General features: G+C 43.2%; 1 protein-coding gene across 1 annotated transcript in view; it reads right to left on the bottom strand.

The window, feature by feature from the left end:
• SCD5 (stearoyl-CoA desaturase 5) overlaps positions 1–23,858 on the bottom strand; it is a 164,532-nt gene that overhangs the window by 46,170 nt on the left and 94,504 nt on the right. Inside the window, exon 3 of the mRNA XM_055297170.2 lies at positions 5,675–5,880. Coding sequence (XP_055153145.1) covers positions 5,675–5,880 — 206 coding nt within the window. The remainder of the gene's footprint in view (positions 1–5,674; positions 5,881–23,858) is intronic.

The raw sequence follows: 23,858 nt of genomic DNA, 5'->3' as shown, positions 1-23,858 counted from the left end.
TGGTTGTCAGGGCTTGGGGGAAGGGAGCGATGAACAGACAGAGAACAGAGGATTTTTAGGCAGTGAAAATACTCTGTATGATACTACAATAGTGGATACATTTGTCATTATACATTTGTCCAAACCCATGGACTATAAAACACCAACAGTGAATCCTGATGGAAACCATGGACTTTGGGTGACAGTGACATGTCAATGTAGGTTCAACAAATGTAACAAATATTCACTCTGGTAAGGAATGCTGATAATGGGAGAGGCTATGCATGTGTGTGGGCAGGAGGTACATGGGGTATCTTTGAATCTTCCTCTCGATTTTGCTAAACTGAACCTAAAATTGCTTTAAAAAAATGAGCCTTTAAAAACAACAAAAAAGAGGGTATCACTGAGAGATGTGATGCTCATTCTTGGGAGGCAGGAGAGAAGACTAGTGATAACAGACTAGGGGATGAATTGAGGTGAAACAGCCCTCAAAAATATTCTAGATGTTTGAGTGCCTTTCTTCCTGGAATGGCAATATTTATACATTTTGATCTCTTCCCAAGGCACCAGAACAGAACTGATTTGCTCTTTTGAACCATTCCATCCATTTTCTTTTAGTTTATCTCATCACCATGGCAATGAGGCAAGGACCTTGTTTTTATGTGTCTGGACTAGCATCCTCCCTGGCTACTTTAAAAATGCATGACAGCATTTACATGTAACCTCTAGAGGAATGTCTTCCCTAAAATGGGACTCAATGGAATAAGCAAAGCATTAGGAGAAACAGTCTCTGGATTTTATCTTCATTTTGTCATCTGAGAAAGATGATTTGAGATTCTAGTTTCTGTTCATTAATGGAGGCAGAGAGGCTACCCACTTGGTTCACAAAAAATAAGACTAAGGAATATGAGATGACAAATCGCTCTGCTTAAGGCAGAACAACTGTGTGGCTATGGCAGAGACTTCTAATTGTTTACCCCATATCTATTCACCCTTCCTTCCTTAGAAACAAAACCAAGATTTTATTCAATAGTCCAACACATTAACCAAGAGAATACATTTCCCTGTTTCCCTTGGGTACAGATATGGTCAATGAGAGACAAGTGGATAGGTTGTATCTTCTAGGAAGACTCCTTAAAGGCGACCGACTCAACTCAGCAATGTGCTCCCTTCGGCCTCCCTGATTCCCCTTCTAGTTGGAGCTTTAGTGATCAGTTTGCACCATGAAATGACACTGAGAATGAAAGTCCCCTGCTAAGGATGGTAGAGCAGAATGATAAAGGAATCCCAGTTCTCTACTGACCCTGCAGTGCCGCCATGTCCTCCCTGGACTGCCTGTCTCCAGAATTCTTTTATATATAAGAGAAATAACCTTCTGTCTAGTTTAAGCCAAACACAATTCTTGATGGATCCATGCTCAACCTTATAAATGGCTCACTGATGGGTTCACCCCAACATTTGCAGGTTTCAGGCTAGGAGTATAGGTGGAAGTCCCTAGCCTGTGGTTCATCCCTTTTCCTTTTCCCCTTTTGCTCTGTCCCATTAGGTGGATATCTGAGCTGACACTTTTAAGCTTAAGTCCCTGTGCCTTTTGGCCACTCTTCAGGCCTAGGCTCTATGTACTTCCTGTTGGGAGGATAGATCCCAGGAGGTGGCTGCTATAGGCTCTAGAAGAGGGTTCAGAGCATTTAGGGGGGAATCTAGGACCCTAGGAATCCAGGGCAAGGCCCAGAAGCCAAGGAAGGTTTAGGCAGGTATCATGTTCCTTTGGCCCTGTGATCTCCTCACTTTGTGGAGAGAAGTGTGGCCCTTTAAGTCATAAGACCTAGGACAGGGGCCCTAGTTGCCAGAGCCTAAAGGCAATACCACTGGCGTCTCTCCCTTGCACCTCCTACAGCTGCCTTTACACAATTTACACATTGACAGTGCAGCAAAATGTGGTTTAGTCCAGTTAACTACTTGTTATGACAGCCTTGGTAAGATTATCTTTTAGGGTCTGGAAGTATAGCTTGAAATGTGTTGTTTTCCTGCTCCTACCTTCCCTCTTCCATGAGACTGTACAATGGAAAGCTGATTAAGCCTGACTCTCTGCCAAGCTTTTCTTTAGTAAGTTGTTATTAGGATGGCTCAGCAAAAGTTTATCAATCAACTGCAATATCTGTGTTAGTGTCCTGAGTGGACTGAAGGAGGAGTCCCTAAATCCTCAGTCTCTATGACCTGTTTGAGTAAACTCTCCAAGAGGCACTTAGCTGATTGATCTGCACAAACATTGCACCCTGGGAGTGTGGTGGAGTCAGCTATGAATTCTGATTGCCTCTAATTGGAATAGGGACTGTTCCTCTAGGAAAATCATACAGGAGCAGGTGGAGATTCAGCCCACGAGAAGTGTGCCACTGAAATGACCCAAGTCTGGGCCCCAAATGCAGCTGGGCACCTTTTTCTATTACTCAGGAAGCTCTCCATTCAGCCCAGGGTACCATGAACTGAGATCTGCTGTGACAGTGCCTGACACCAGGATCCACCCCTTCAGCTCATATCCCCACATATAATGACTTTGATTCCTGTGAGGACTCTCCTCTCCACCGCCTAACTGGCAGGACCGGTAAAGCCAGCTTCACGAACATGAAAATATCTGAACAGTTGACTGCCTCTGTGTATGCTGGAAACTTGCTTCATTTAGTTCAGTGATTCTAAGTCTTATTTTGGATTACAGATCTCTATGTTCTCTACGCTGTATAATTACCACAGGACTTCAGTGCTCACCCACACATCTGAGGACTGCTGTAGCCCCTTTCAAACAGTAAAGTATAATCACAAGAACATTGAGTGAATAATCTAAGATGCATGTACTTCTGGCTTCATCTTTCTATCTACATTTTACTAGTTTGCTCATAGGATGTATTACACAAACACACACATACATATTAGGATGTTCTGACATCTTAAGCCTTTCTGCCTGGGGAGAGCCTAGACTTCCTGGGCCTAGGCAATTCTTAGAGATAATAAAGGGCCTAGCCAGGAGCATGCCTTTAACATGCAAACTACATGATCCAGAGCCATATCTCCCCTGTTTGGCCTGTACTCTCAAAGAGCAGTATTCCTCTACCTTAATCATTCTGGGGGCTAGACCAGGCAACTAGGGGTGACCTCTATAGTTTAGAACATGTTCTAAACTATAGTTCTGAGAGGAGGTCAATTTTAGGCTGTATCCTCAGCACTGATTCCCAGCAGGAACTCAATGATATATGTGACATGATGATATGAATGAATGGTTTCTGATAGCCACAGCCTCCTTTAGTTACTGGACATGATGAAAGATGTTCTCAGATGACTATTCAGGGAACTTGCTGAAATAGTCTTTGTTCTTCCTGCATTTAGAAATAGTCTTTAGACATATGTGCTGCCAATACACACATAATGAATCAGATTACAACATTTTTTATGAGAAAAGATGAAAAAAAATCTTCCATTCTTATGGTCAGAGAAACTCAGACTGTTATACCCAGCTCATTTCTCATTAATAAAACAGAAAATCTTTTGCCTTCTCATCTGAGCTCTTCAAATTAATCTAAGGTCTGATTGTCCCAAAGCATTACTAATTATATAGCAACATCATTTGTATCACAGAATTGGAAGTGACGTACATAGCTGACCACAGAGTGATGGTTAAATAAACTATGACATGCTCAACTGACGGAATCTTCTGCAGCCTTTGACAATGGTGTCTACAATACAATCTGAGGTAAAGGGTGAGACATAAAATTACATATGCGATACAACCGCCATCATGCAAAATATATGAAATAGAAAGAGATACTACTGAATATTAATAGTGTCTGTTTATCTGTTAAGACTGTGAATGATTTTCTTTCTACTTCTCTGAATTTTTCAGCTTTTTCTTTAATGACCTTCAATATTTTACACTCATAGTGAAAATCAACATCAATAAATCATTGAATTGTTAATTGAAAATATCTTGTTGGCTGGGCGCGGTGGCTCATGCCTGTAATCCCAGCACTTTCGGAGGCCAAGGAGGTCAGGAGTTCGAGACCAGCCTGGCCAATATGGTGAAACCCCGTCTCTACTGAAAAATACAAAAATTAGCCGGGCGTGGTGGTGCGTGCCTGTAGTCCCAGCTACTCGGGAGCCTGAAGCAGGAGAATCGCTTGAACTCAGGAGGCAGAGGTTGCAGTGAGCCGGGATCACGCCACTGCACTGCAGCCTGGGCGACAGAGCAAGACTCCATCTCCAAAAAAAAAAAAAAAAAAAAAAAAAAAGAAAAGAAAAAAAAGAAAGAAAGAAAACATCTTGTTATTTTCTGCTATATAAAACTTGATAGTGGGTATTTTCACCTAAAAGAGCTGAATTGATACCGGGTGTTTTCACCTAAAAGAGCTGTATTGAGATGTACAGAGAAAACCCTACAGTGAAACCAACAGAAAGCAGTGATGGAAACACAGAGAATTCTCTAGTCTATCAACTGCCTGTGTAATAATAATAATGGCTGACATTCACGAAGCTCTTACTATGTGCCAGGCATTTTCTATACATTTTAAAAATATCTTCGTAAAAGCTGTAGGAGATAGGTATTACCATTACTCCCATTTTATAGATGAAGCTGAGACTTAGGGTGGTTAATTCATTTGCTAGTAAGTGGAGGAGTCAGAGACTTTGATTCCAGCAGTCTGTCTCCATGGTCTGCGAGTTTCTCACTATGCTCTACCGCTCCCCACAGTGTAAAAGGAGAGGCTCTGGGGGGAAAGGACACAGTCCTAAGCCATCCTTCCTTTCACATAAAGATTCTTGTGTTGAACAAAGGCATAGCCTCCATGTGCATTTTCAGTCTGAAAAGGAGATTCTGTGTAAGTCCTCAGATGACTCCTACCCATCAGTGGAGATGGTCACTAGTAACCACTTATTCAACATGTTGTCTCAAGGCTCTAATTAGAGCATGGTCCATATGTTGCCCATCTTTGCACATAAATCTATTGCTTTAGGTGCTACAAGCTCATCATAGCCAAATTTTGCAGACCCAGACCAACCCAAGAACAAAGGTCGCTCTCTACTTGCCAGCACAGTTATAGGCACTCTTTCTTCACGTGCTTGTAGAAAGCAGTTTCATCCTGCAAATGCTGGCCGACTGAGTATGCTCAGCTGACACCATCAGGGCATATGAGTGCTTTGAGGCCCTCTGTTGAACGGTCTCATTTTCTCTGCACAGAAACCTACTAGTGTAACGTTTCCATGAGTGATGGGCAGGGCAGAGGTTTCACTACAAGAGAATTTCAGGACAGAGTAGGAAACCTGGAGAGAGTCCAGTCCTTTTGGAGTCAAGTAGAGTCAAGTGTGTCACTAAAATGAAGCAAGTCCCCCTTCTGCTACTCCAGAGAATCATGAATGGGGCAGTGGGGAAACACAGAAACAGATTCCATGAAATCAGCCATGCAAGATTAGTTTGAGCCACTGGGCTTAAAGGAAATCCATTACAAATGAAACTTATAACTCAAAACAAATGTGCCAATGGGCAAAATTTAATGAGCAAAAGGAAATTAATAGAGATAAATCTTATAAATATGGGAAAATTGTTAGGGCAAATGCTTGAGAAGAATGCTGTGGGGTTATGAGTCCACCTCATTGTGCTGTTTCTATGTCCTGGCCCCTGAGGGACAGCTCTCTGTCATGCCCATTCACTTACTTTCTCTGGATCCGGACCACAGGATCAGCAAGCAGGTCAGTGACGTCAAGCTTTCTCCCCTTCTCAATAACATCTCGATGCTTGCGAACAAACAGCCATCCAATATGGGAGAAGAAAAAGCCCCGGCGGGCATTGTGGGGGTCAGCATCCGTCTCTGAGTACTTGTGGTGGGCTCGGTGGTCCCTGGACCACTCGAAGATGTCATTCTGCAGAGAGAATGAGAGCCTGAGTGAAGAGAGAAACCACACCGCGGGGCATCCTCCTGGGAAGCTTCCCAGCCTCCCCTCCCCCACCAGTCCTCACTGCTGGTTTCACATTCCTCCTGTCTTCAACCCACAGTCCCTCAACCTCAAGTTCAATCCCCTATGGTCTGGAGTGGTTTTCATCAGAACAAATCTTCACTTAGCAGGGATCTCAGCTTATGTGTGGGACGTACCCACTGCAGGAAGTTCAGGTTTGTTGGGTGAATTAGTGCAGAGACCTGAAGGAAAGCTCTGGTGGGGGCGACTGAAGTCTCCTAGATCACTTATGTCAAGAAAAGAGAGATCTTTTTTATGGCTGCACCGTATTCCATGGTGTAAACATACCACATTTTCTTTATCCAGTCTATCACTGGTGGACACTTAGGATGATTCCATGTTGCTATTGTGAATAGTGCTGCAGTGAACATACATGTGCCTGTGTCTTTATAATAGAATGATTTATATTCCTTCAGGCATATACCCAGTAATGGGATTGTTGGGTTGAATGGTAGTTCTGTCGAAATCTTTGCAGGGACATGGATGGAGCTGGGGGTCATTATCCTTAGCAAACTAATGCAGGAACAGAAATCCAAATACCACTGTTTCTCACAAGTGGGAGCTAAATGATGAGAACACGTGGACACATAGGGGAACAAAACATACTGGGACTATCAAGGGTGGAGGGTGGGAGGAGGGAGAAGATCAGGAAAAATATCCAATGGGTACTAGGTGTAATACCTGGGTGATGAAATAATCTGTACAACACACCCCCATGACACGTTTACCTATGTAACTACCTGCACATGTACCTCTGAACTTAAAAGTTAAAAAAAAATGAGGGAGAGATGTTCTTAGGATGAAATCTTGGTTGGCATAAGAGAGGGGCCATCCTGAGTAGGAACGATGCTGGTTCTTGGCCCAGATGTCTCTGCCTCTCTCCTCACTTTGATGTTCTTCATGTGTGACTCACAGAGATCAGGAAGCCAGTAGATAGAAAAAACCCAAATGGCTACTCCCCCAAATCTCTGCAAAACACCAAGGCACCAGTGGCATCATTTTAGGATTGCTCTAACAGAGTGTAACAGAAACCGAGGGGGGACAACTTTGGCTCCTTGGGAACCTGGTGTATTGGCAATCCACCAAGTGGAGAGGCAGCAGTGGCTGAGGAGCAGGGCAGCACTCACTGGAGCCCCCAGACAGACTCTGGTGCCCCTAGAAGGACAGGCAGCAGCGTCCAGCAGAGTCTGCCCAGCCCACAGAGCTGAAGTGGGGCTCAGTGCATGTGGTGAGCACACCCTATTGGACCTCTCATAATGGGAGACACGGGAGGGTGTCAGGGGCTGAGCTATCAGGGGCAAGAATTGATGGCATTCACTGTTACAATTAATGAGACCTTAGCTATAGCAATGGGGCAGTGAGATCTACAGGCATTTTACACTAATTTTTTTTACACTAATTTTTTTTTTAAATCTGATGATGCTTTCAAAACTTTGAGAAGATGAATTAAATTGGGAAGTAGTGCTTTTGACAGAAAAATCTGAAAATAAAAATAAATTTAAGTATTATATTACATTAGCCTTTTCTGTTTATGACAATAGTAATAATATTTTATACCATAATATTCAATACTGGGTAATGTTCTCATTAGGAGTCTACCATTTCATAGAGATAGGCTTCATCCTCCTGATGAGAAGGGAAGAAATTGTTTTGTTTTTGTTTGTTTTTTGAGACAGTCTTGCTCTATTGCCCAGGCTAGAGTACAGTGGTGCAATCACATAGTTCTCTGTAGCCTTGACCTTCTGGGCTCAAGTGATCCTCCCACCTCAGCCTCCAAGTAGCTGGGACTACAGGTGTATGCCACCATGCCCAGATAATTATTTTTTTTCTTTTTGAGACGGACTCTTGCTCTGTCACCCAGGCTGGAGTACAGTGGTGTGATCTTCGCTCCCTGAAACCTCCACCTCCTGGGTTCATGCAATTCTCCTGTCTCAGCCTCCCGAATAGCTGGGATTATAGGCATGCGCCAACAAACCCAGCTAAATTTCTATTTTTAGTGGAGATGGGATTTCACCACGTTGGCCAGGGTGGTCAAAAATTTTAAAAATCCACCTAATCCTTGGGTTTTGGGGGAGAGAAAGAGGAGGCAGAAAGTTCCGACAAGCATATGTTCAGCTTTGAATATAAAGAGAGAAAATAGGAGCATGGCAGTTTATGTATATCAAAAATTATAGCCTGGCTTACTGTAATATGAAAGAGGTCTTTAGATTTTACAGTGTATTTAAACATGGTGGTTGGAAAGGGTGAAAACATTTTATTATTTAGAATCACAGAATTTAGAGCTGTAAAAGAATTTCAAATGTCAATCAAGGCTACTGTGGTCTAAGAAATAATTTCTTCCTTTTGCATTAGTTTATTGCTTTTATTGTAGTGCCCATGTGAACATGACATAGAAAGAACACTCTGTCCCCCATTCACAGATGGCAAAATTAAAGCTTAGAGGAAATTCATGCAAGTTTATCCAACAAATCAAAACATCATAGAACAGAGATGGCACTTCCTTGGTTCTCAGTTCACATTTCTATCAACAAAATATTTCCCTTATTCTCCAAATGTTGCAGGGAGGGGTCTTTTATAGAAAACTTTCGTTCATCTTGTTAAAAGGTTATATTGACTTGCTATGGTTTGGCACTGTGTCCCCACCCAAATCTCATCTATAACTGTAATCCACACGTGTTGAGGGAGGGACCTGGTGGGAGATGATTGGATCATAGGGCCAGTTTCCTCCACGCTGTTCTCATGATATTGAGTGAGTTCTCACGAGATCTGATGGTTTAAAGGTGTGTGGCAGTTTCCCCTTCGCTCTCTCTCTTGCTCCACCATAGTAAGACATAGCTTGCTTCTCTTTCACCTTCTACCATGATTGGAAGTTTCCTAGCCCTCCCCAACCATGCGGAACTGTGAGTCAATTAAACCTCTTTTCTTTATAAATTACCCAGTCTTGGGTAGTTATTTATGGCAATGTGATAATGAACTAATACATGGCTGTTTAATTCAATGCCATGCAACCTTGTAGAAACTCTAAGTGAAGAGTTTCAAATAGCTAGAAACATTATTCTCACAAAATTAATTATAATACAACAACAACAACAAAAAGACTCATGATGATGAAGACAAGTTCAAACAGAGATATTTATTTTCACTCCTTTCACCTGGATACCTTTCCAACAGAAGCCACCTGACTGCAATAGTGGAATGAAGCAAGTATAATAGTGGAATGACGTACATTCCAAATAATCAAGCACATAAGCCAAAAATACTTTAAGATGTATTTTTTAATCCTTTGTTATTGTTTTGTTTTCAAGTGTAAAGCTGAGTCCAGTGAAAAACTGACTCAAAGAATAAGATGTGTTTTCTAGTTCTTGGGAACTTGGTAATAAATAAATTTTAAAAAAAGAAAGAACAAGATGTGCATCAACAGTAGAGCAGAAAGGCAGCAAGATTTATATGCTCACACAATCAATCACCTTTCTTCCCTACTTACCTGCACTTTTGTCTGCTCTGGAGTGATTGGGAGTGGGTGGGTAGGGGAAAGAACTTAACCTGTGAATAGCATGTGTGTTGAAAAGGTATGGGTACCTAGAGCTCATTTTGGTACAGTCAGTATGTGCTTTAGCAACAAGCAGAGGGGGAAAGCTGAGGATTAATGAGGAGGGAGAGATGGCCCAACCATCTCAACCTCGGGAGGCGGGGAGTGAATGGAGATCAACTGTACCGGAAGCCATACCCCCAGCGGTATCCTGATAATCTCTCTTCCTCTTAGTGTTTGCATGGTGCTGATAGCTCTTGTCTAAAACTATGTGTGCCACTCCATCACCTTTGCTGCACAGGAAACAAAAACAATATTGAGGCATGTGGAGATGACAAATGCCCATCATGAACTGACTGTCAAGTATGGGTAATCTGTCTGTTCATGTTCCATGTACATATTCTGGTAGGGACATGATGTTGAACTCAGCAGTAATTCCTGAAGCCTAAATACTTAAACATTCAAACAAATCAATTAACAAATTATTGTATTAAATTTGCAACTTAGAATTTATACTCAATTGTAGGTTCCAGTAGATCACAGTCTTACTCTGCAATCCATCAAAAGTGCACTCTCACCACATGTTAATTGATTATTCCTGATCAAAAATTGGAATATTGAAGGGAGCTACATTAGTTCTAAGAACCCTGGGCATAAATGAGGCACAGGTAGGTGGGCGAGCAAGAGAGGAGTAGGAACAGAACAAATCTGGAGTGTACAGCTCAGGTGGTAGGCTTCATTATCAGAGACGCCATATTATAGTCCTACTCTGCAATAGAAATATAATGCAAGACACATAATATAACTAATATTTTCTTAGTAGCCACATTTAAAAAGTGAAATGACCCTTGTTTGAACTTGGGCTACAGAAAAAATAAATAAAATAAAAGGTGAAAAGAGGCTGGGTGCGGTGGCTCATGCCTGTAATCCCAGCACTTTGAGAGGCCAAGGTGGGCGAACCACCTGAGGACAGGAGTTTGAGACCAGCCTGGCCAACATAGTGAAACCCCATCTCTACTAAAAATACAAAAATTAGCCGGGCATGGTGGTGCACGGCTGTAATACCAGCTACTCGGGAGGCTGAGGCATGAGAATCACCTGAACCTGGAAGGCAGACATTGCAGTGAGCTGAGATCATACCACTGCACTCCAGCCTCGGTGACAGAGCAAGACTCGGTCTCAAAAAAAAAAAAAAAAAACTAAAAACAAAAAAAAGTGAAAAGAAACAAGTAAAATTAATTTTAATAATATATTTTACTTAGTGTAACATACCCAAATGTTATCATTTCAATGTATAATCAGTATAAAAATTATTGAGATGCTGTACATTTTTTTTCTGTACCAAGTCTTAGAAATTTTTCACTTGTAGCACACCTCCATGGGCTAGCCACATTTCAAGTGCTCAGTAGCCACAAGTAGCTAGTGACTACCACATTGAGCAGTGCAAGTCTAACTCATAGCTTACGTACTTTTTTTTTTTTTTTTGATACAGGGTCTCTGTCTGTCACCCAGGCTGGAGTGCAGTGGTGTGATCATGGCTCACTACAGCCTCAACCACCTGGGCTCAAGCAATTCTCCCATCTCAGCCTCCCCAGTAGCTGGGACCACAGGCACATGCCACTATGCCCAGCTAATTTTTTTATTATTTGTAGAGATGGGGTCTCACTATGTTACCCAGGCTGGTCTCAAACTTCTGGGCTCAAGGCATCCTCCTGCTTCAGTCTCCCAAAGTGCTGGCATTACAGGCATGAGCCACTGCACCCAGCCACTTGTATGCTTTTCAATGTGTGCATTATCCTTCAAATTTAAAAGTTTGAAGAATTAAGAATTCAATGCTGCCTACTGGTGAGAATGTGAAATGGGCAGAAAGTTTGTGAAGGGCAAATGAGCACTACATATCAAAAACCCTAAAATTGTGCATATCTTTTAATCTAACAATTCATTTTCTGGAATTTATCTTAAAGAAATCATGGTTGTGTGCAGAGGTTTAACCACAAGGATGCTAACTGCAATAAAAACATGGAAAGACCCTGCATTTCCCCATAACAGGATTTGATTAAATATTTTGTGATAAATTAATTAAATACTACTCGTGTGTGTATACGCATACAATGAAAGCTTATATATACATGAAAGAAATAGAGAAAAAGTCTTAGTGTTACCTCATGGGAGTGAAATTGGGAGGTAGGAATGAGCAGAAATACTTTTATGCTTGATCCTATACTCTCAAATTATTAAAAAGACTTCTATTAGTGTTGTATTAAAAATTAATTCACAAAAAGGGCTATTGTAGTATTGACCTAGAAAGATGAAGGTAAAAGTAGTTAAAAGAAAAGTACTTCTTGGCTGGGTGCGGTGGCTCATGCCTGTAATCCTAGCACTTTGGGAGGCCAAGGCAGGAGGATCACTTGAGATCAGGAGTTTGAGACAAGCCTGGCCAATATGGTGAAACCCTGTGTCTAATAAAGGTACAAAAATTAGCTGGGCATGGTGGTGGGCACCTGTAATCCCAGCTACTCGGGTGGCTGAGGCAGGAGAATCGCTTGAACCTGGGAGGCTAAGGTTGCAGGGAGCTGAGATTGCGTCGCTACACTCCAGCCTGGGCAACAGAGTAAGATCTTGTTACAAAAAAGGAAGGAAGGAAGGGAGGAAGGAAGGAAGGAAGGAAGGAAGGAAGGAAGGAAGGAAGGAAGGGAGGAAGGAAGGAAGGAAAAAGTACTCCTCAAAACACTATGAATCCATTTTTAATAAAAAATGTATGTTTAAGCATGGGAGAAACAAAAGAAGTATCTTAGCCAAACTGTTTGCAGTGGCTCTCTCTAGGAATTGGGACTGTGGGTGACTTTTTTATTTTGTCTGTGTTTTGTATATTTTTATAATAAACAGATTATTCTTTTGTAATACAGGAGAAATAAGTTATTTTTGAAAACATTTCTATATTCCTGAATGAAAACAACCCAGCTTCTGCTCAATGAAGCAGTAAGATTCATCTGGCAATCCAGTCTGTTAATACACATTTATGCCACCCTTCTTCTATCTTTATTCTCATTAGCAACTAATCAACCAATCACACCTCAAGTGGTGTGGCAGTGCCCTCGCTTGAACCCATTCTGTATTTTGTGCCTCCATTACTTCACTATCCATCACTGATAATGTCCTAAGTGGGGTCTCCACTGAGACTGTAGAAACTGAAATTGATCATGAGGTGATTTTTCTCCACGTGCGCAGCCCTTGAGTGTTATCTGGGACTTGAGCAAAGGTCATCAATCTCAGGAGTCCACCGAAGTGAGGTATGAAGCAACCTGCTCCTTCAGAACTACTCCCCAGCTTCCTTTTATGCTCAAAATAACTTCTTGAATCTAGTCTTCTAAATGGCAATAGTGGACACTGTCTTTTAAGGCTCACATAATTTCCACTGGTTAGCAAGATGAAGGCTAAATGTAAACAGCATTTAGCTTGTCCCATTCAGCAGATCTGAAACCAGAATCATTGATTGGTTTTCCCCTAGCCTAGCTGGAAACAGATGCTTGCTCCCAACCAGACACCAAGATGGTTTTTCTGTCCCTTAATTCAATTTTGTGGCTGTTTAAAAGTTCCAGAACAAAAAACTTCCCAAGCAGTCTCAAAACATAGCCAAAGGGAATTCCACTTGTATTCATAACACATCTTTGTTTCCAGTCAGTAGTGAAAAAGAAACCAGGACCAACGTGTCAACATGTCAGCTTGAACAGGCAGGTTTTAGAGTAGCAAATACGTGTGTGCATGCATGCATGTACATGTGCGTGTGCGTGTGCGTGCGTGTGGTGTGTGTGTGTCTGAATGGCATCCTTTCTGGGAAAGGAGCTGTTCTATCAGGAGGGTCAAATAGAAAAAGATACTGGTGGCTCCACTCCTTAAAAACCGTAAGGCTCATTAGAAATCGACTTTGTCTCTGGGATCTAAACTTAATCTCCTCCAGTTCACATGCCAAGTCAAACAGTGAAAAACAATGTTGGGTGCTTTCCCCATTGTTGATACTGGGTCAGTACTTATTTCTCTCCAGATAATAGGCTAATCTGTAAGAATATCCCAGAAAGTCCCCAAGAATGGCCTGGCAACAGTCCACACCACCTGGCAAATTGTGGCTTTGAGAGGACAAGTTGCCACCTGCTGCCTTGCCTTCATGTGGCACTCGGTCTACATAGGTCGTAGAAGCTGGGTAAGTGTTGAAAAGTCAACCTTAGTCGTTTAAAAAGTGCCAATAAAACTTAAAGTTTGAAAAAAAGGAAAGAAATGTTTCATATTTTCTTCTATTACTCTTTTGTTTAAATCTCTTAACAACGACAATGTATTCAAATAAGGCTTTTCACTTTTAACAAAAACCACGTATTTAACATACGCTTTTAAAATGGCATAGACAGTCATCTTGGCAAATAAGTTGGTCTTCTGGAAATCTTTTCAATTTGGGCTTTGGAGGGTTTTTGGTCAGTGATGTGACCGTTATTCTAGTCTCCTGAACTAGATCTCCTTTACTCCATGAGTTAAAAATTGAGGGGGAAGAAAGGGCCTAGAAAACAATGATAACCCAATAGCAATGAACATATTTAGTTTCCACAACTTGTTTTTAAAATACCATTCTCCACTAAAAGGAATCAGGACTGTGGAGAAATGGCTGGTGCCAGGACTGGGGTAGGAAAAGTACACAGGGAGCTCAGTATATTTTGTTGTGCCGGAAAGGAAGTGCTTAAAAAATGATGGAGCATGTTGAAATGACAGAGGAGCCATGTGTGGTCGTGTGCATCTGTAATCCCAGCTACTCAGGAGGCTGAGGAGTTCAAGACCAGCCTGAGCAACACAGCAAGACACCACACTAAAAAGAAAGAGGAGTCCATTTGCAGTGCCTCCCACTGAACAAACTGGGGTAATTTGGGCATTAAAATGAATGATGACAGTAATGGATTATAATCCATGTAATCAAAAAAGAGTCCATGGGCTATAAATACATGGGAAAAAGCAAACACTTTTCTTTACAGTAAAATACCAATTGACAAATGTAGAAGAAATAATAGAGTTACAAAATCACCATTTTGCAGTTGTCATGGCAATAACTGATTCAGGCAAGAATCCCCAATGTTTGCTAAAACTATTGGGTAAAAGTTTGATGAAGATAAAATATTCATATAGGCTCATAATATTTGTATAAATTAATTCAATAATTACAAAATAAAAATAGCAATCTTACAGTGGAGAAATTTAGCAGATGCCACCTTAACCCAATGATCAAAGTTCATACCTCCAATAATGTGACAAAGTGATGTCATGTGCCTCTTTTTCGATGCTGAGGAGGACACAAGAATGCTAATGTAGTACTCCCACCAAAAATGCAGAGTTTGAGCCTAATTATGAAGTAACATGAGCAAACCCAAATGGAGGAACATTCTACAACTTGATTGGCCAGTACATTTCAAAAATATTGATGGCATAAAATTAAAAAAACAAGGAACTATTCCAGATGAATGGAATCTAAAGAGACATTATAACTCATTGTAATGCATAATCCTTAATTGGACCCTGAACTATTATAGAATCCTGGATACAGCATTGTATCAGCATTAAATCCCTGACTTTGGTAAGTGTACTCTGTCTATGTGAAAGTGTCTTTGTTATTAGGAAATACACACTGAGGTATTTGGGAATAAAGGCGCATGATGTCTATAACTCACTCCCAAATGATTCATAAAAAAAGAACACGTAAGAATGCACATGCGGCCGGGCGTGGTGGCTCACGCGTGTAATCCCAGCACTTTGGGAGGCCGAGGCGGGTGGATCACGAGGTCAGGAGATCGAGACCATGGTGAAACCCCGTCTCTACTAAAAATACAAAAAAATTAGCCGAGCGTAGTGGCGGGCGCCTGTAGTCCCAGCTACTCGGAGAGGCTGAGGCAGGAGAATGGCATGAACCCGGGAGGCGGAGCTTGCAGTGAGCCGAGAGGGCGCCACTGCACTCCAGCCTGGGCGACAGAGCGAGACTCCGTCTCAAAAAAAAAAAAAAAAAAAAGAATGCACATGCATGTACAGAGGAAAGAGCAAGGGAATAAAGCAAATGAGCAGTGCTCTAAGAGTTGGTGAATCTAGGTGAAGGCTATACACAAGCTCATGATTTTCTGCAACTTTTCTCTAAGTTTCAAAATAAAAGATCTGAAAGATTATTTCAAAATAAAAGTCAAAGCTACAAACAAAAATTTCATGGGCACTCTTCTTTATAATCTCAGCTTTTCCCCTCCCACTCCATTTCTACTCTACCACCTTTGTTCAGGCTTTTATCAATTTACTTGGATGCTGTAATAACCTTCTAACTGCCTCCCACTTGTAGTAATTTTCCTCTCCACAATACATTCGGCATACTGTTAACATCCTCTTTCCATTCATACTCCCCAAAATCTATCATTCTTTTGCTTATTATTTGACAATCTCTGTGTATTACTTTTCTTATAAAATCTAAACTTTTCTTCTTGAAAATCAGACAGGTTTCTTTGGCTGGACTCATTCTTATCTTTCCCATATTTTATCCTTTAATTTGACTGATATTTACTGACCGGTACACACTAGAAGATAAAGAAAAAACAGGACAATCGAGGCTGTGTCCTCAAAGAGTTTATAGTTTATGGAGGAGACAAATACTAAACATAAAGTAAATGAAGTCAACATAAGCAAAATAATTTTAGACTGAGATTAGAGCTGTGAAGCCAATAAATGAGCTGAACAAAGGAGGGCCTTAATATAGGCAAGGCCATTTGTTTTTGTTTGTTTGTTTTGTTTTGTTTTGTTTTTTTGAGATGGAGTCTCACTCTTGTCATCCAGGCTGGAGTGCAGTGGTGCGATCTTGGCTCACTGCAACCTAAGCCTCCCAGGTTCAAGTGATTTACTTGCCTCAGCCTCCCGAGTAGCTGGGATTACAGGTGCTCGCCACCACACCCAGCTAATTCTTGTATTTTTAGTAGAGACGGGGTTTCATCATGTTGGCCAGGCTGGTCTCCAACTCCTGACCTCAGGTGATCCACCTGCCTCGGCCTCCCCAAGTGCTGGGATTACAGCTGTGAGCCACTGCGCCTGGCCAGCAAGGCCATTCTTAACTGGGTCATCTTCAGGTTGAGAGGAGTTGGAGATGGAAGTGTGGGAGGGAGAGGGGAATTGTCTCAGGTAGAGGGAAGGATTTGGAACAATCGAGGAACTAAGAAAAGGCCATTGTGTAGGTAGCATGATGCTAGGACAAGCCCGGTATGAGATGAGGTCTAAGACACATTATGCTATAATAAAGAATATATCTGGTCTTTGTGCCTGGTTCTTGGCACAGAGGTTTAAAAACCCTTAGAATTTCCTGATAGGAAATTCCACAACTCTTATCCTAGAGGTGACTTTCATGGGCCCTTAGATAGCCTCAGGATGGGAGCAGATCACCTGAAAGACCAGCCATGTGATTAGAGAGGTGGGCATCGGCTGGCCAGCAGGGCAACACAAATGTTCCGGATAGAAGCAGAGACCTAGATTGGCTTCTGATGCCCTTGCACCAGCTGGTTTCCTAAAGGGAAGCTGGAGCCATGGTCTTTGGAGGGGTGGTCCTGTAGATCCCGCAGTGCAGTCACATCCAGAGGACTCAGAATGCCGACGGCTTCTCTATCTAGGTGTGTCTGGTGCTACTGGTGGCTAATATTTTACAGACATTCTTCTGGTTTGGAAGGCATTTTGAGTCACCTCTCTTGTAGCAGAACATAATCATGTTGTCCATGTTGCTGATGGCGAAACTCTGCCCTGAGATCTACATGGCAAAGGAGCTGAGCATAAAATCCTTGGATCTTCACCACTCCTGGCACTGGAGCAGTTTCCCGGGCTATGTGGAGTGTGTCTTGGCCTTTGCCGGCATGGTAGGTTATATCAGGACCCGTCCATCAATTGGGTCCTGTTTGTGGAGACTCTGGGCTTCCTGGCCGTGCTGACCGAGGCCACGATGGACCTGCCCCAGCTCTACTGCAACCACTGCCATGGGTCCTGAGGACATGAGCATCCAGAGCACTCATGAGGACAAGGGCAGTGCCCTCAGGACCACCTACTTCCTGCTGAGAGCTACCCATGCAGTTCTTGGTCTGCACCTGCTGCAGGTGCTGGTGGACCTGGCCATCCTGGGGCAGGAGTGCCCTTCACCCACCACCCTGAGAAGCCAGCACCCCACACAACACACCCCACCATGGCCAAAGCACTTCTGAGCTGGCCAGGGAGGAAAAAGATGTGTGACTGCCAGCTGGCGCCTGTTGTCCCTATGTGAGGAGCAGGCATCGCAGCCCCTGAGTGGAGAGGCGGTGTCCCGTGTCAGGTTCTCCATCAGCGGCTGCGTGGGGCTCTCAGGGCAGCCAGGCCGACACTTGGCTCACCACTGCTGGGGGGGGCCACAGTGGATTTCACACTCAAGGGCTGGGTCTCCGGTGATTTTAAGGTGATGGAAAAGGCAAATATCTTTTCCCACTTCCTCTCAAAAACCACCCAGCCTGAACCTGAGACGTGTTCATAAACACACCAGAAGGCAAACTCCAGTCCACTGAGGAATAGCCGCCCTCAGGAATCTTCTCCAATCTTATTCAAGTCCTGGCCCCACCCTCTCAGGTCTGCCTTGGCCCACAAGCTGGCTTCCCCGGAGGAGAGGCTGAAGCTGGGGATAAGTAGGATCCACGCGCCAGGGGGACCCAGGCAAGCCTTGAAGCTGGGGCTGGGGAAGCGAGGAGGAGACCGGGTATCAGGAGACCCTGCAAGTCCTGGGAGCAGAGACTTTGGATTCAGTGTGACCCTGATCAGACACCCTGGTTGGGTGGCGGTGGCCTCTTCTAACCAGTGGGGTGGGCACAGAGGGCAGGGCCGGGTTTGCTCTGCTCCTGATTGTAGGGATGCAGTGGCACCTGTGCTCTAGGTTTTCTGGCCAGAGTTGGCATCTCAAGGGTCTGCAGAATGAGTGCCTCCTGATACTCAGCTCCGGTGCCTTTGACCTTGCCCAGCAGTGGGGTCTGGATGCTTAGCTTCTAGGCTGGCCTCTTCCTGGGAGATGCTGGTGTGACATCTCTCATTGCGTGTCCCTATTTCCCTAATTATCCCTCACCAATCTTTAAGCCAATCCCTTCAGTTCTACCACTAAATTATATCTTGAATCTGCACACTTCTCATTTTTACCACCTTTTCTAGTTCAAGATCAACTTTTTTCTAGGCTACTGCAAAAGCCTCCTGAACTGGTCTTCCTGATTCAATGCTTGCCCCTCTCTATATTGTAGCCAGAGAGAGCTTATTGGAAATTATTCTCCAGCAAAATCAATCAATCAATCAATCAATCAATCAGTGGCTTAGCATTATACTTGGAATGAAATCCAACCTCATTATTATGTTCTAAGGGGCTCTGTGTTGGAACACCCCTGGGGTGAGAGGCAAGCCCATGTCCAAGCCTGGCTGGGCATTGTCCAGAGCAAGCTCAGGGGTGTTCCAGCCAGAGCCTCTGGTTCGCTTCGAGTGCTGGGGTCCCCCAGACAGACACAGAGGTCCTCCTGGGTGCGTGGGAAGGCTGAGGGGGCTGAGGGCAGAGGCTGTATAGACACAACCCTGCCACCTCCCTGAAGAGGACTCCATTTGGGAAGAGTCCTTTTACTCTGGATATTGCACACACCGGCCGGACAGAGCTTTGATGCCCATCGTCCAGGACACAGAGGCGGCCTCCAGTCACAAGAGCGAATGCGGAGGGCAGGGTGCGTGGCACCCTATGCAGGGTCTGGCTGCTGGGATGGCCCATGTCACACTCTGCTACTGCTGTCCTGGGCTCTTGGGTCCGAGGCAACCTCCAGAGCACGGGCAGCAGCAGCCTAGCCGCAGGCGCCTCTGCCACCATCCTCTGTACACTGTCCACCCAGGCATGTTGGGTCCCACAGTTCTGAGTCTGCTGCCTCTGACTGTGGTGGGAACCACTGGTCACTCCAAATCCCCACTCCCCCCGACCTTTTCAGTTTAACACAAGCCCACACCATGCTTAGCAGCCCTGTGCTGACTCCAGGCCCTGGAGTTCTCAGATGCTTGCCCACGGCTCCCACAGGCATCATGTTCCCTTCTGCTGGGCGGAGGGGCCACTTCCTGTGCAGATGTTGACGCTGTCAGTGCCAAAGCTCTATGACTTTAGCATTATTTGCTGTGGCCAGTGGGAAAATGTTCAAAGCTGTTTCCACCTCCTGAGTTTTCCTCAGGAAAACTCTTGAGTATTTGAGTGAGGATCTTGTTCTTAGACCTTTGGCCTGTAAGAGGCTTTGAAAATTTTATTTTATTTTTTAATGAAAGAAGAGATCTGTGGTGGTAATTGCCTCCAAATTAAAATGTCATCAATTGCATGCACAGTGACTGACGAATGTTTGTACCCCTACCATGTGGCAACTTTGAATCAATAACTCTTTGCAGATCCAGAAAAAGAAAAGAAAATCATAAGAAGAGAAAATATATTTACATTCATTAAGTGGAAGTGGATCATCATAAAGGTCTTCATCCTTGTCTTCTTCGCATTGAGTAGGCTGAGAGGAGGAGGGGCTGATCTTGCTGTCTCAGAGGTGGCGGAGGCAGAAGAAAATCCATGCATTTAAGTGAAGCTGCGCAGTTCAAACCCATTCTGTTCAAGGGTTAACTGTAACCGTCAGTATAGGACTTTCCTGAGTTCTGCGTGTTGTTCTAGTGAATTATCAAACCTAAGGAGATTGTGGAAACCCCCAAACTTATCACTGGTCATTCAGAAGTACAGGTAGCCTGGGGACCCCGCTACTGTTCTGCAGCCCTTTCAGCAGGCGTCAGAAGTGGGGACAGCCATGTAGAGCACTCAGCCTTTAACTTGCGAGATCTGATGTTAACCCTGGGTGGTTAGTGTCAGAATTACACTGAAGTACACCAACTTGGGGTGGACACAGAGAACTGGTGTGCAAGGCCCTGATCACGCAGGGCCCCATAGAACATAACAATGAGGTTGGATTTCACTCCAAATACAACGCTAAGCCACTGAAATATTTATTTATTTATTTATTTATTTGGCTGGAGAGTCGTTTAATTTCCAATACGCTCTCTCTGGCTACAATATAGAGAGGGGCAAGCATTGAATCAGAAGACCAGTTCAGGAGGCTTTTGCAGTAGCCTAGGAAAAAAGTTGATCTTGAACTAAAAGGTGGTAAAAATGAGAAGTGTGCAGATTCAAGATGTAATTTAGTGACAGAACTGAAGGGATTGGCTTAAAAATTGGTGAGGGATAATTAGGGAAATGGAGAAATCATGGATGATACCCAGACTTCTGGTGGGAAAGCTAGCAGAAGAACAGAAGAACAGTTTCGGGGAGAAGGTAGAGTCACAACTTTGATTTGGGGCATGCTGAGTTTGAGAAGCCTAAGTTAAGACATCCAATAAGAGATGTCACACGGGTAGCCAGATTTGTAACACACTATACCCTGTCAGCTTACTTCTTCAATCTGGGTGATTTTCTAACTATGCTGTGACCTTATACAGTATGTTCTAATCATTCCTCTCTCCCAACCTTTGCACAGATGTTTTCCCTACCCGCCTCTTCTTCTTTGCCTAGACAAATCCTTTTCATGTGCAGCTCAAATCTCCCCTTCTGCAGTAGGCTTTGTCCAATGATCCTAGCCCATATTCAAATTTCTGCAGCCCTAAAAGTCAGTGTGACACTTTTGAGCAATTTAATTCCATGTTGTCTTTTTATAAGAGTCTTTATTGCACACAAGTCTAGCCAGCCCTATCAGATTGTAAGTTCCTCATCCAAGGGCCACTTCTTAGATATTACTTGTGTTCCTCACAAGTACATAGTGGCTTATGCACTTTTAAATGTAATGGTAATTAAACAGCAGATTTACATGAAAAGCTATGAAAGATTCAAATGGAAGAAGGTAAAAATAATCAAATGCTTCTGCCTTCTGAAAGAGTTTTTAAAAGCAAAGCTAGAAATTTCCATTTGGCATCTGAAACTCAATAAATATTATCATTAATTAAAACTGCTGATTCAATGACTCCTGTAGACATTGTATCTTTGGAGCGTGATAAGGCATTGAGGCAGCATTCCTGAGATAATCCTGTGATGAGGGCGCTGGCTGGCATTAATGGGAATTGGAACAGGATGATTGAAAAGCCTGAACTTTGATAAACAAGGACCAATAATGAAAAACAATTCAATATCTAATAAGGGGGTGGGGAAGAAGCCACAAACAGAAGGCCTCACTGTGTCTGTTAGATCTGTTTCATTTCGTATCTTCATTAATGTCTAGGAACAAGGCTTACACATTTTGTTAATAACATTTCTGATTGGTACTAAATTAGGAGGTGCTGCAGACATCATTGAGGAAAGAGGAATAACACAGATGGATCTAAAGAGGTTAGAAATATGAATAGAAATTATCACAATGAGATCTGATTTCGGAAAAATGCAAATGAAGGCAGCTGGGGGAGAAATCATCCAAAATGCAAAATAATCAGTGAGCTGGGAAACCTAGAAAGCAGCAGCATAAGAGTGTCTGGCAGGCTAGCAATGGAATAAAGAATACGCAGTGACAATGTGCTGTCTCATCCCACATGGCTGGTGACAGGTACAGGGAGAAATGACTTGTCAAGGAATTGCATTGCAATACAGTCTTCTTCAATGTCCATAAACATTTTTGGAGACGGTTTGGGAAAATAAACAAAATAAGCTCAGACATTTGGGCCTTAGTTTATTCAGCTGTTAGAAAAGAATTAAACTCGTGGCTTCTAAGGTTCCCCAATTCTAACCTCCTGTAATCCCAGCTCTAACCTTCTGTGGTTCTAAGACAAAGAAAGGTTGCGAGAAAATACATGATTAAGGAGGTTCACTGTGTGCAGCACTTCTAAAGATCTTTAGGAAAAGAAGACAGAATAAAACACAAAGCTTGAAAATATGTTTCCAAATAGATTCCCAATTGACAGGACTGCATGTGGAATTCACCTTCAACAACAGTATCTTTCTTCCAATACAGATGCCAGGCTAAATTAACATAAAATCTGATAGTTATTTGTTTACAAAAATTATCTCTGCCAACTATTTCTTTAAATAAAAACTCTTTAAAGTATTGTGGTTTTTTTGGTTTACAAAAATCTAATTGCCTTAAAGTGGTTAGAAAGATATCCACTGTACAAAGCAGGTAAGGTCTGCATTAAAGAGTTCCCACCGTATCTGGAGATACGGTGCTGTGAGAAACAGACTAGCCCTGTTGGTTGGTCTGTTCATCCGTCTAATCACCCTCTTGCTCAGACTGTCACATTTTCATCCCCTTGAGGTTCATTTTCTTAGATGATTTCTCTTATCTCACCTACTTTCACTGACCTAGATCCCCAACAAATAAGCAAGTAAGGCATCTTAGGGGTGGGGAAATTTTATTTTCTACCTTAATAGGTTCATTTTTGTTGGTAGAAAGTATAATTAATCCTGCCAGGTAACTGCAGAAAGAAAATGCCGTACCCCACGCAGCAGCCTCTGGAGAGTTTCCTGGTTTCCTTTCTCTCTCTTTCTTGCTCTCTCGCTCACTTGCTAGGCCACCTCCCACCTGCACCACTTTGTCGGAGTATTCCGCATGACGGAAGGGGTTACAATGCAGCATGCATAGAATGACAATGCTTTAATGAATTGATAAATCACCGTCATCACTGCTTAGAGACGACCAAGCTATTTGCTCTTTTCACATGACTTCCAAATGTTCCAACTGTGCCCTGGATGGTGAAATGCTGTAGAAGAAGACAATGTGAGGCATGATGTGCAAATCACCTTCCCAAATCACACCAGGAAAACCTGTCAGGGCAGCCGGGTCAGGGCCACTTCTGCTGCTGCCTGTTTACATGGAGGAGAAAACCAACAACACCCACCCATCTTGAAAGGAGGAAGGCAAACCTGTTTCTGATGTGCAGAAGAAAAGTTGTGCATCTGAAGCTTGGGCTCATGGCTAGGAAAGGTGGCAACACTGAAACAGGATTTCTGAAGGGAGACTTAGAACCCACAGAGAGCCACATAAGGTTAAGGATTCCTGAGCTGCCCTAAAGTTCTGGCGTTTTGTTCTCTTCTACACAACCACCACTGCATGCTGCTGCTAACAGCACGAGCTGTACTTGAGGGTGCTGCCTCGCATACAAGTCTCCCTCCTTGACATGCACACCCCACAGAGACCCAGCCTTGGGGGATGGCCTGTTATCCTGAACCAGGCACAAACTCTTTGGGGTCTCCTGACTGTGGTCTGAGGCTTACTCAAGCCATGGAAATGCATGAGGCCATGTCACTCCCTGCCTAAGACCTGGCAGTGCCTTCCTGTGA

Source organism: Symphalangus syndactylus, chromosome 10 (genome assembly GCF_028878055.3).
Source record: "Symphalangus syndactylus isolate Jambi chromosome 10, NHGRI_mSymSyn1-v2.1_pri, whole genome shotgun sequence".
Taxonomy (NCBI): domain Eukaryota; kingdom Metazoa; phylum Chordata; class Mammalia; order Primates; family Hylobatidae; genus Symphalangus; species Symphalangus syndactylus.
This window is presented reverse-complemented; position numbering and strand designations above follow the sequence as displayed.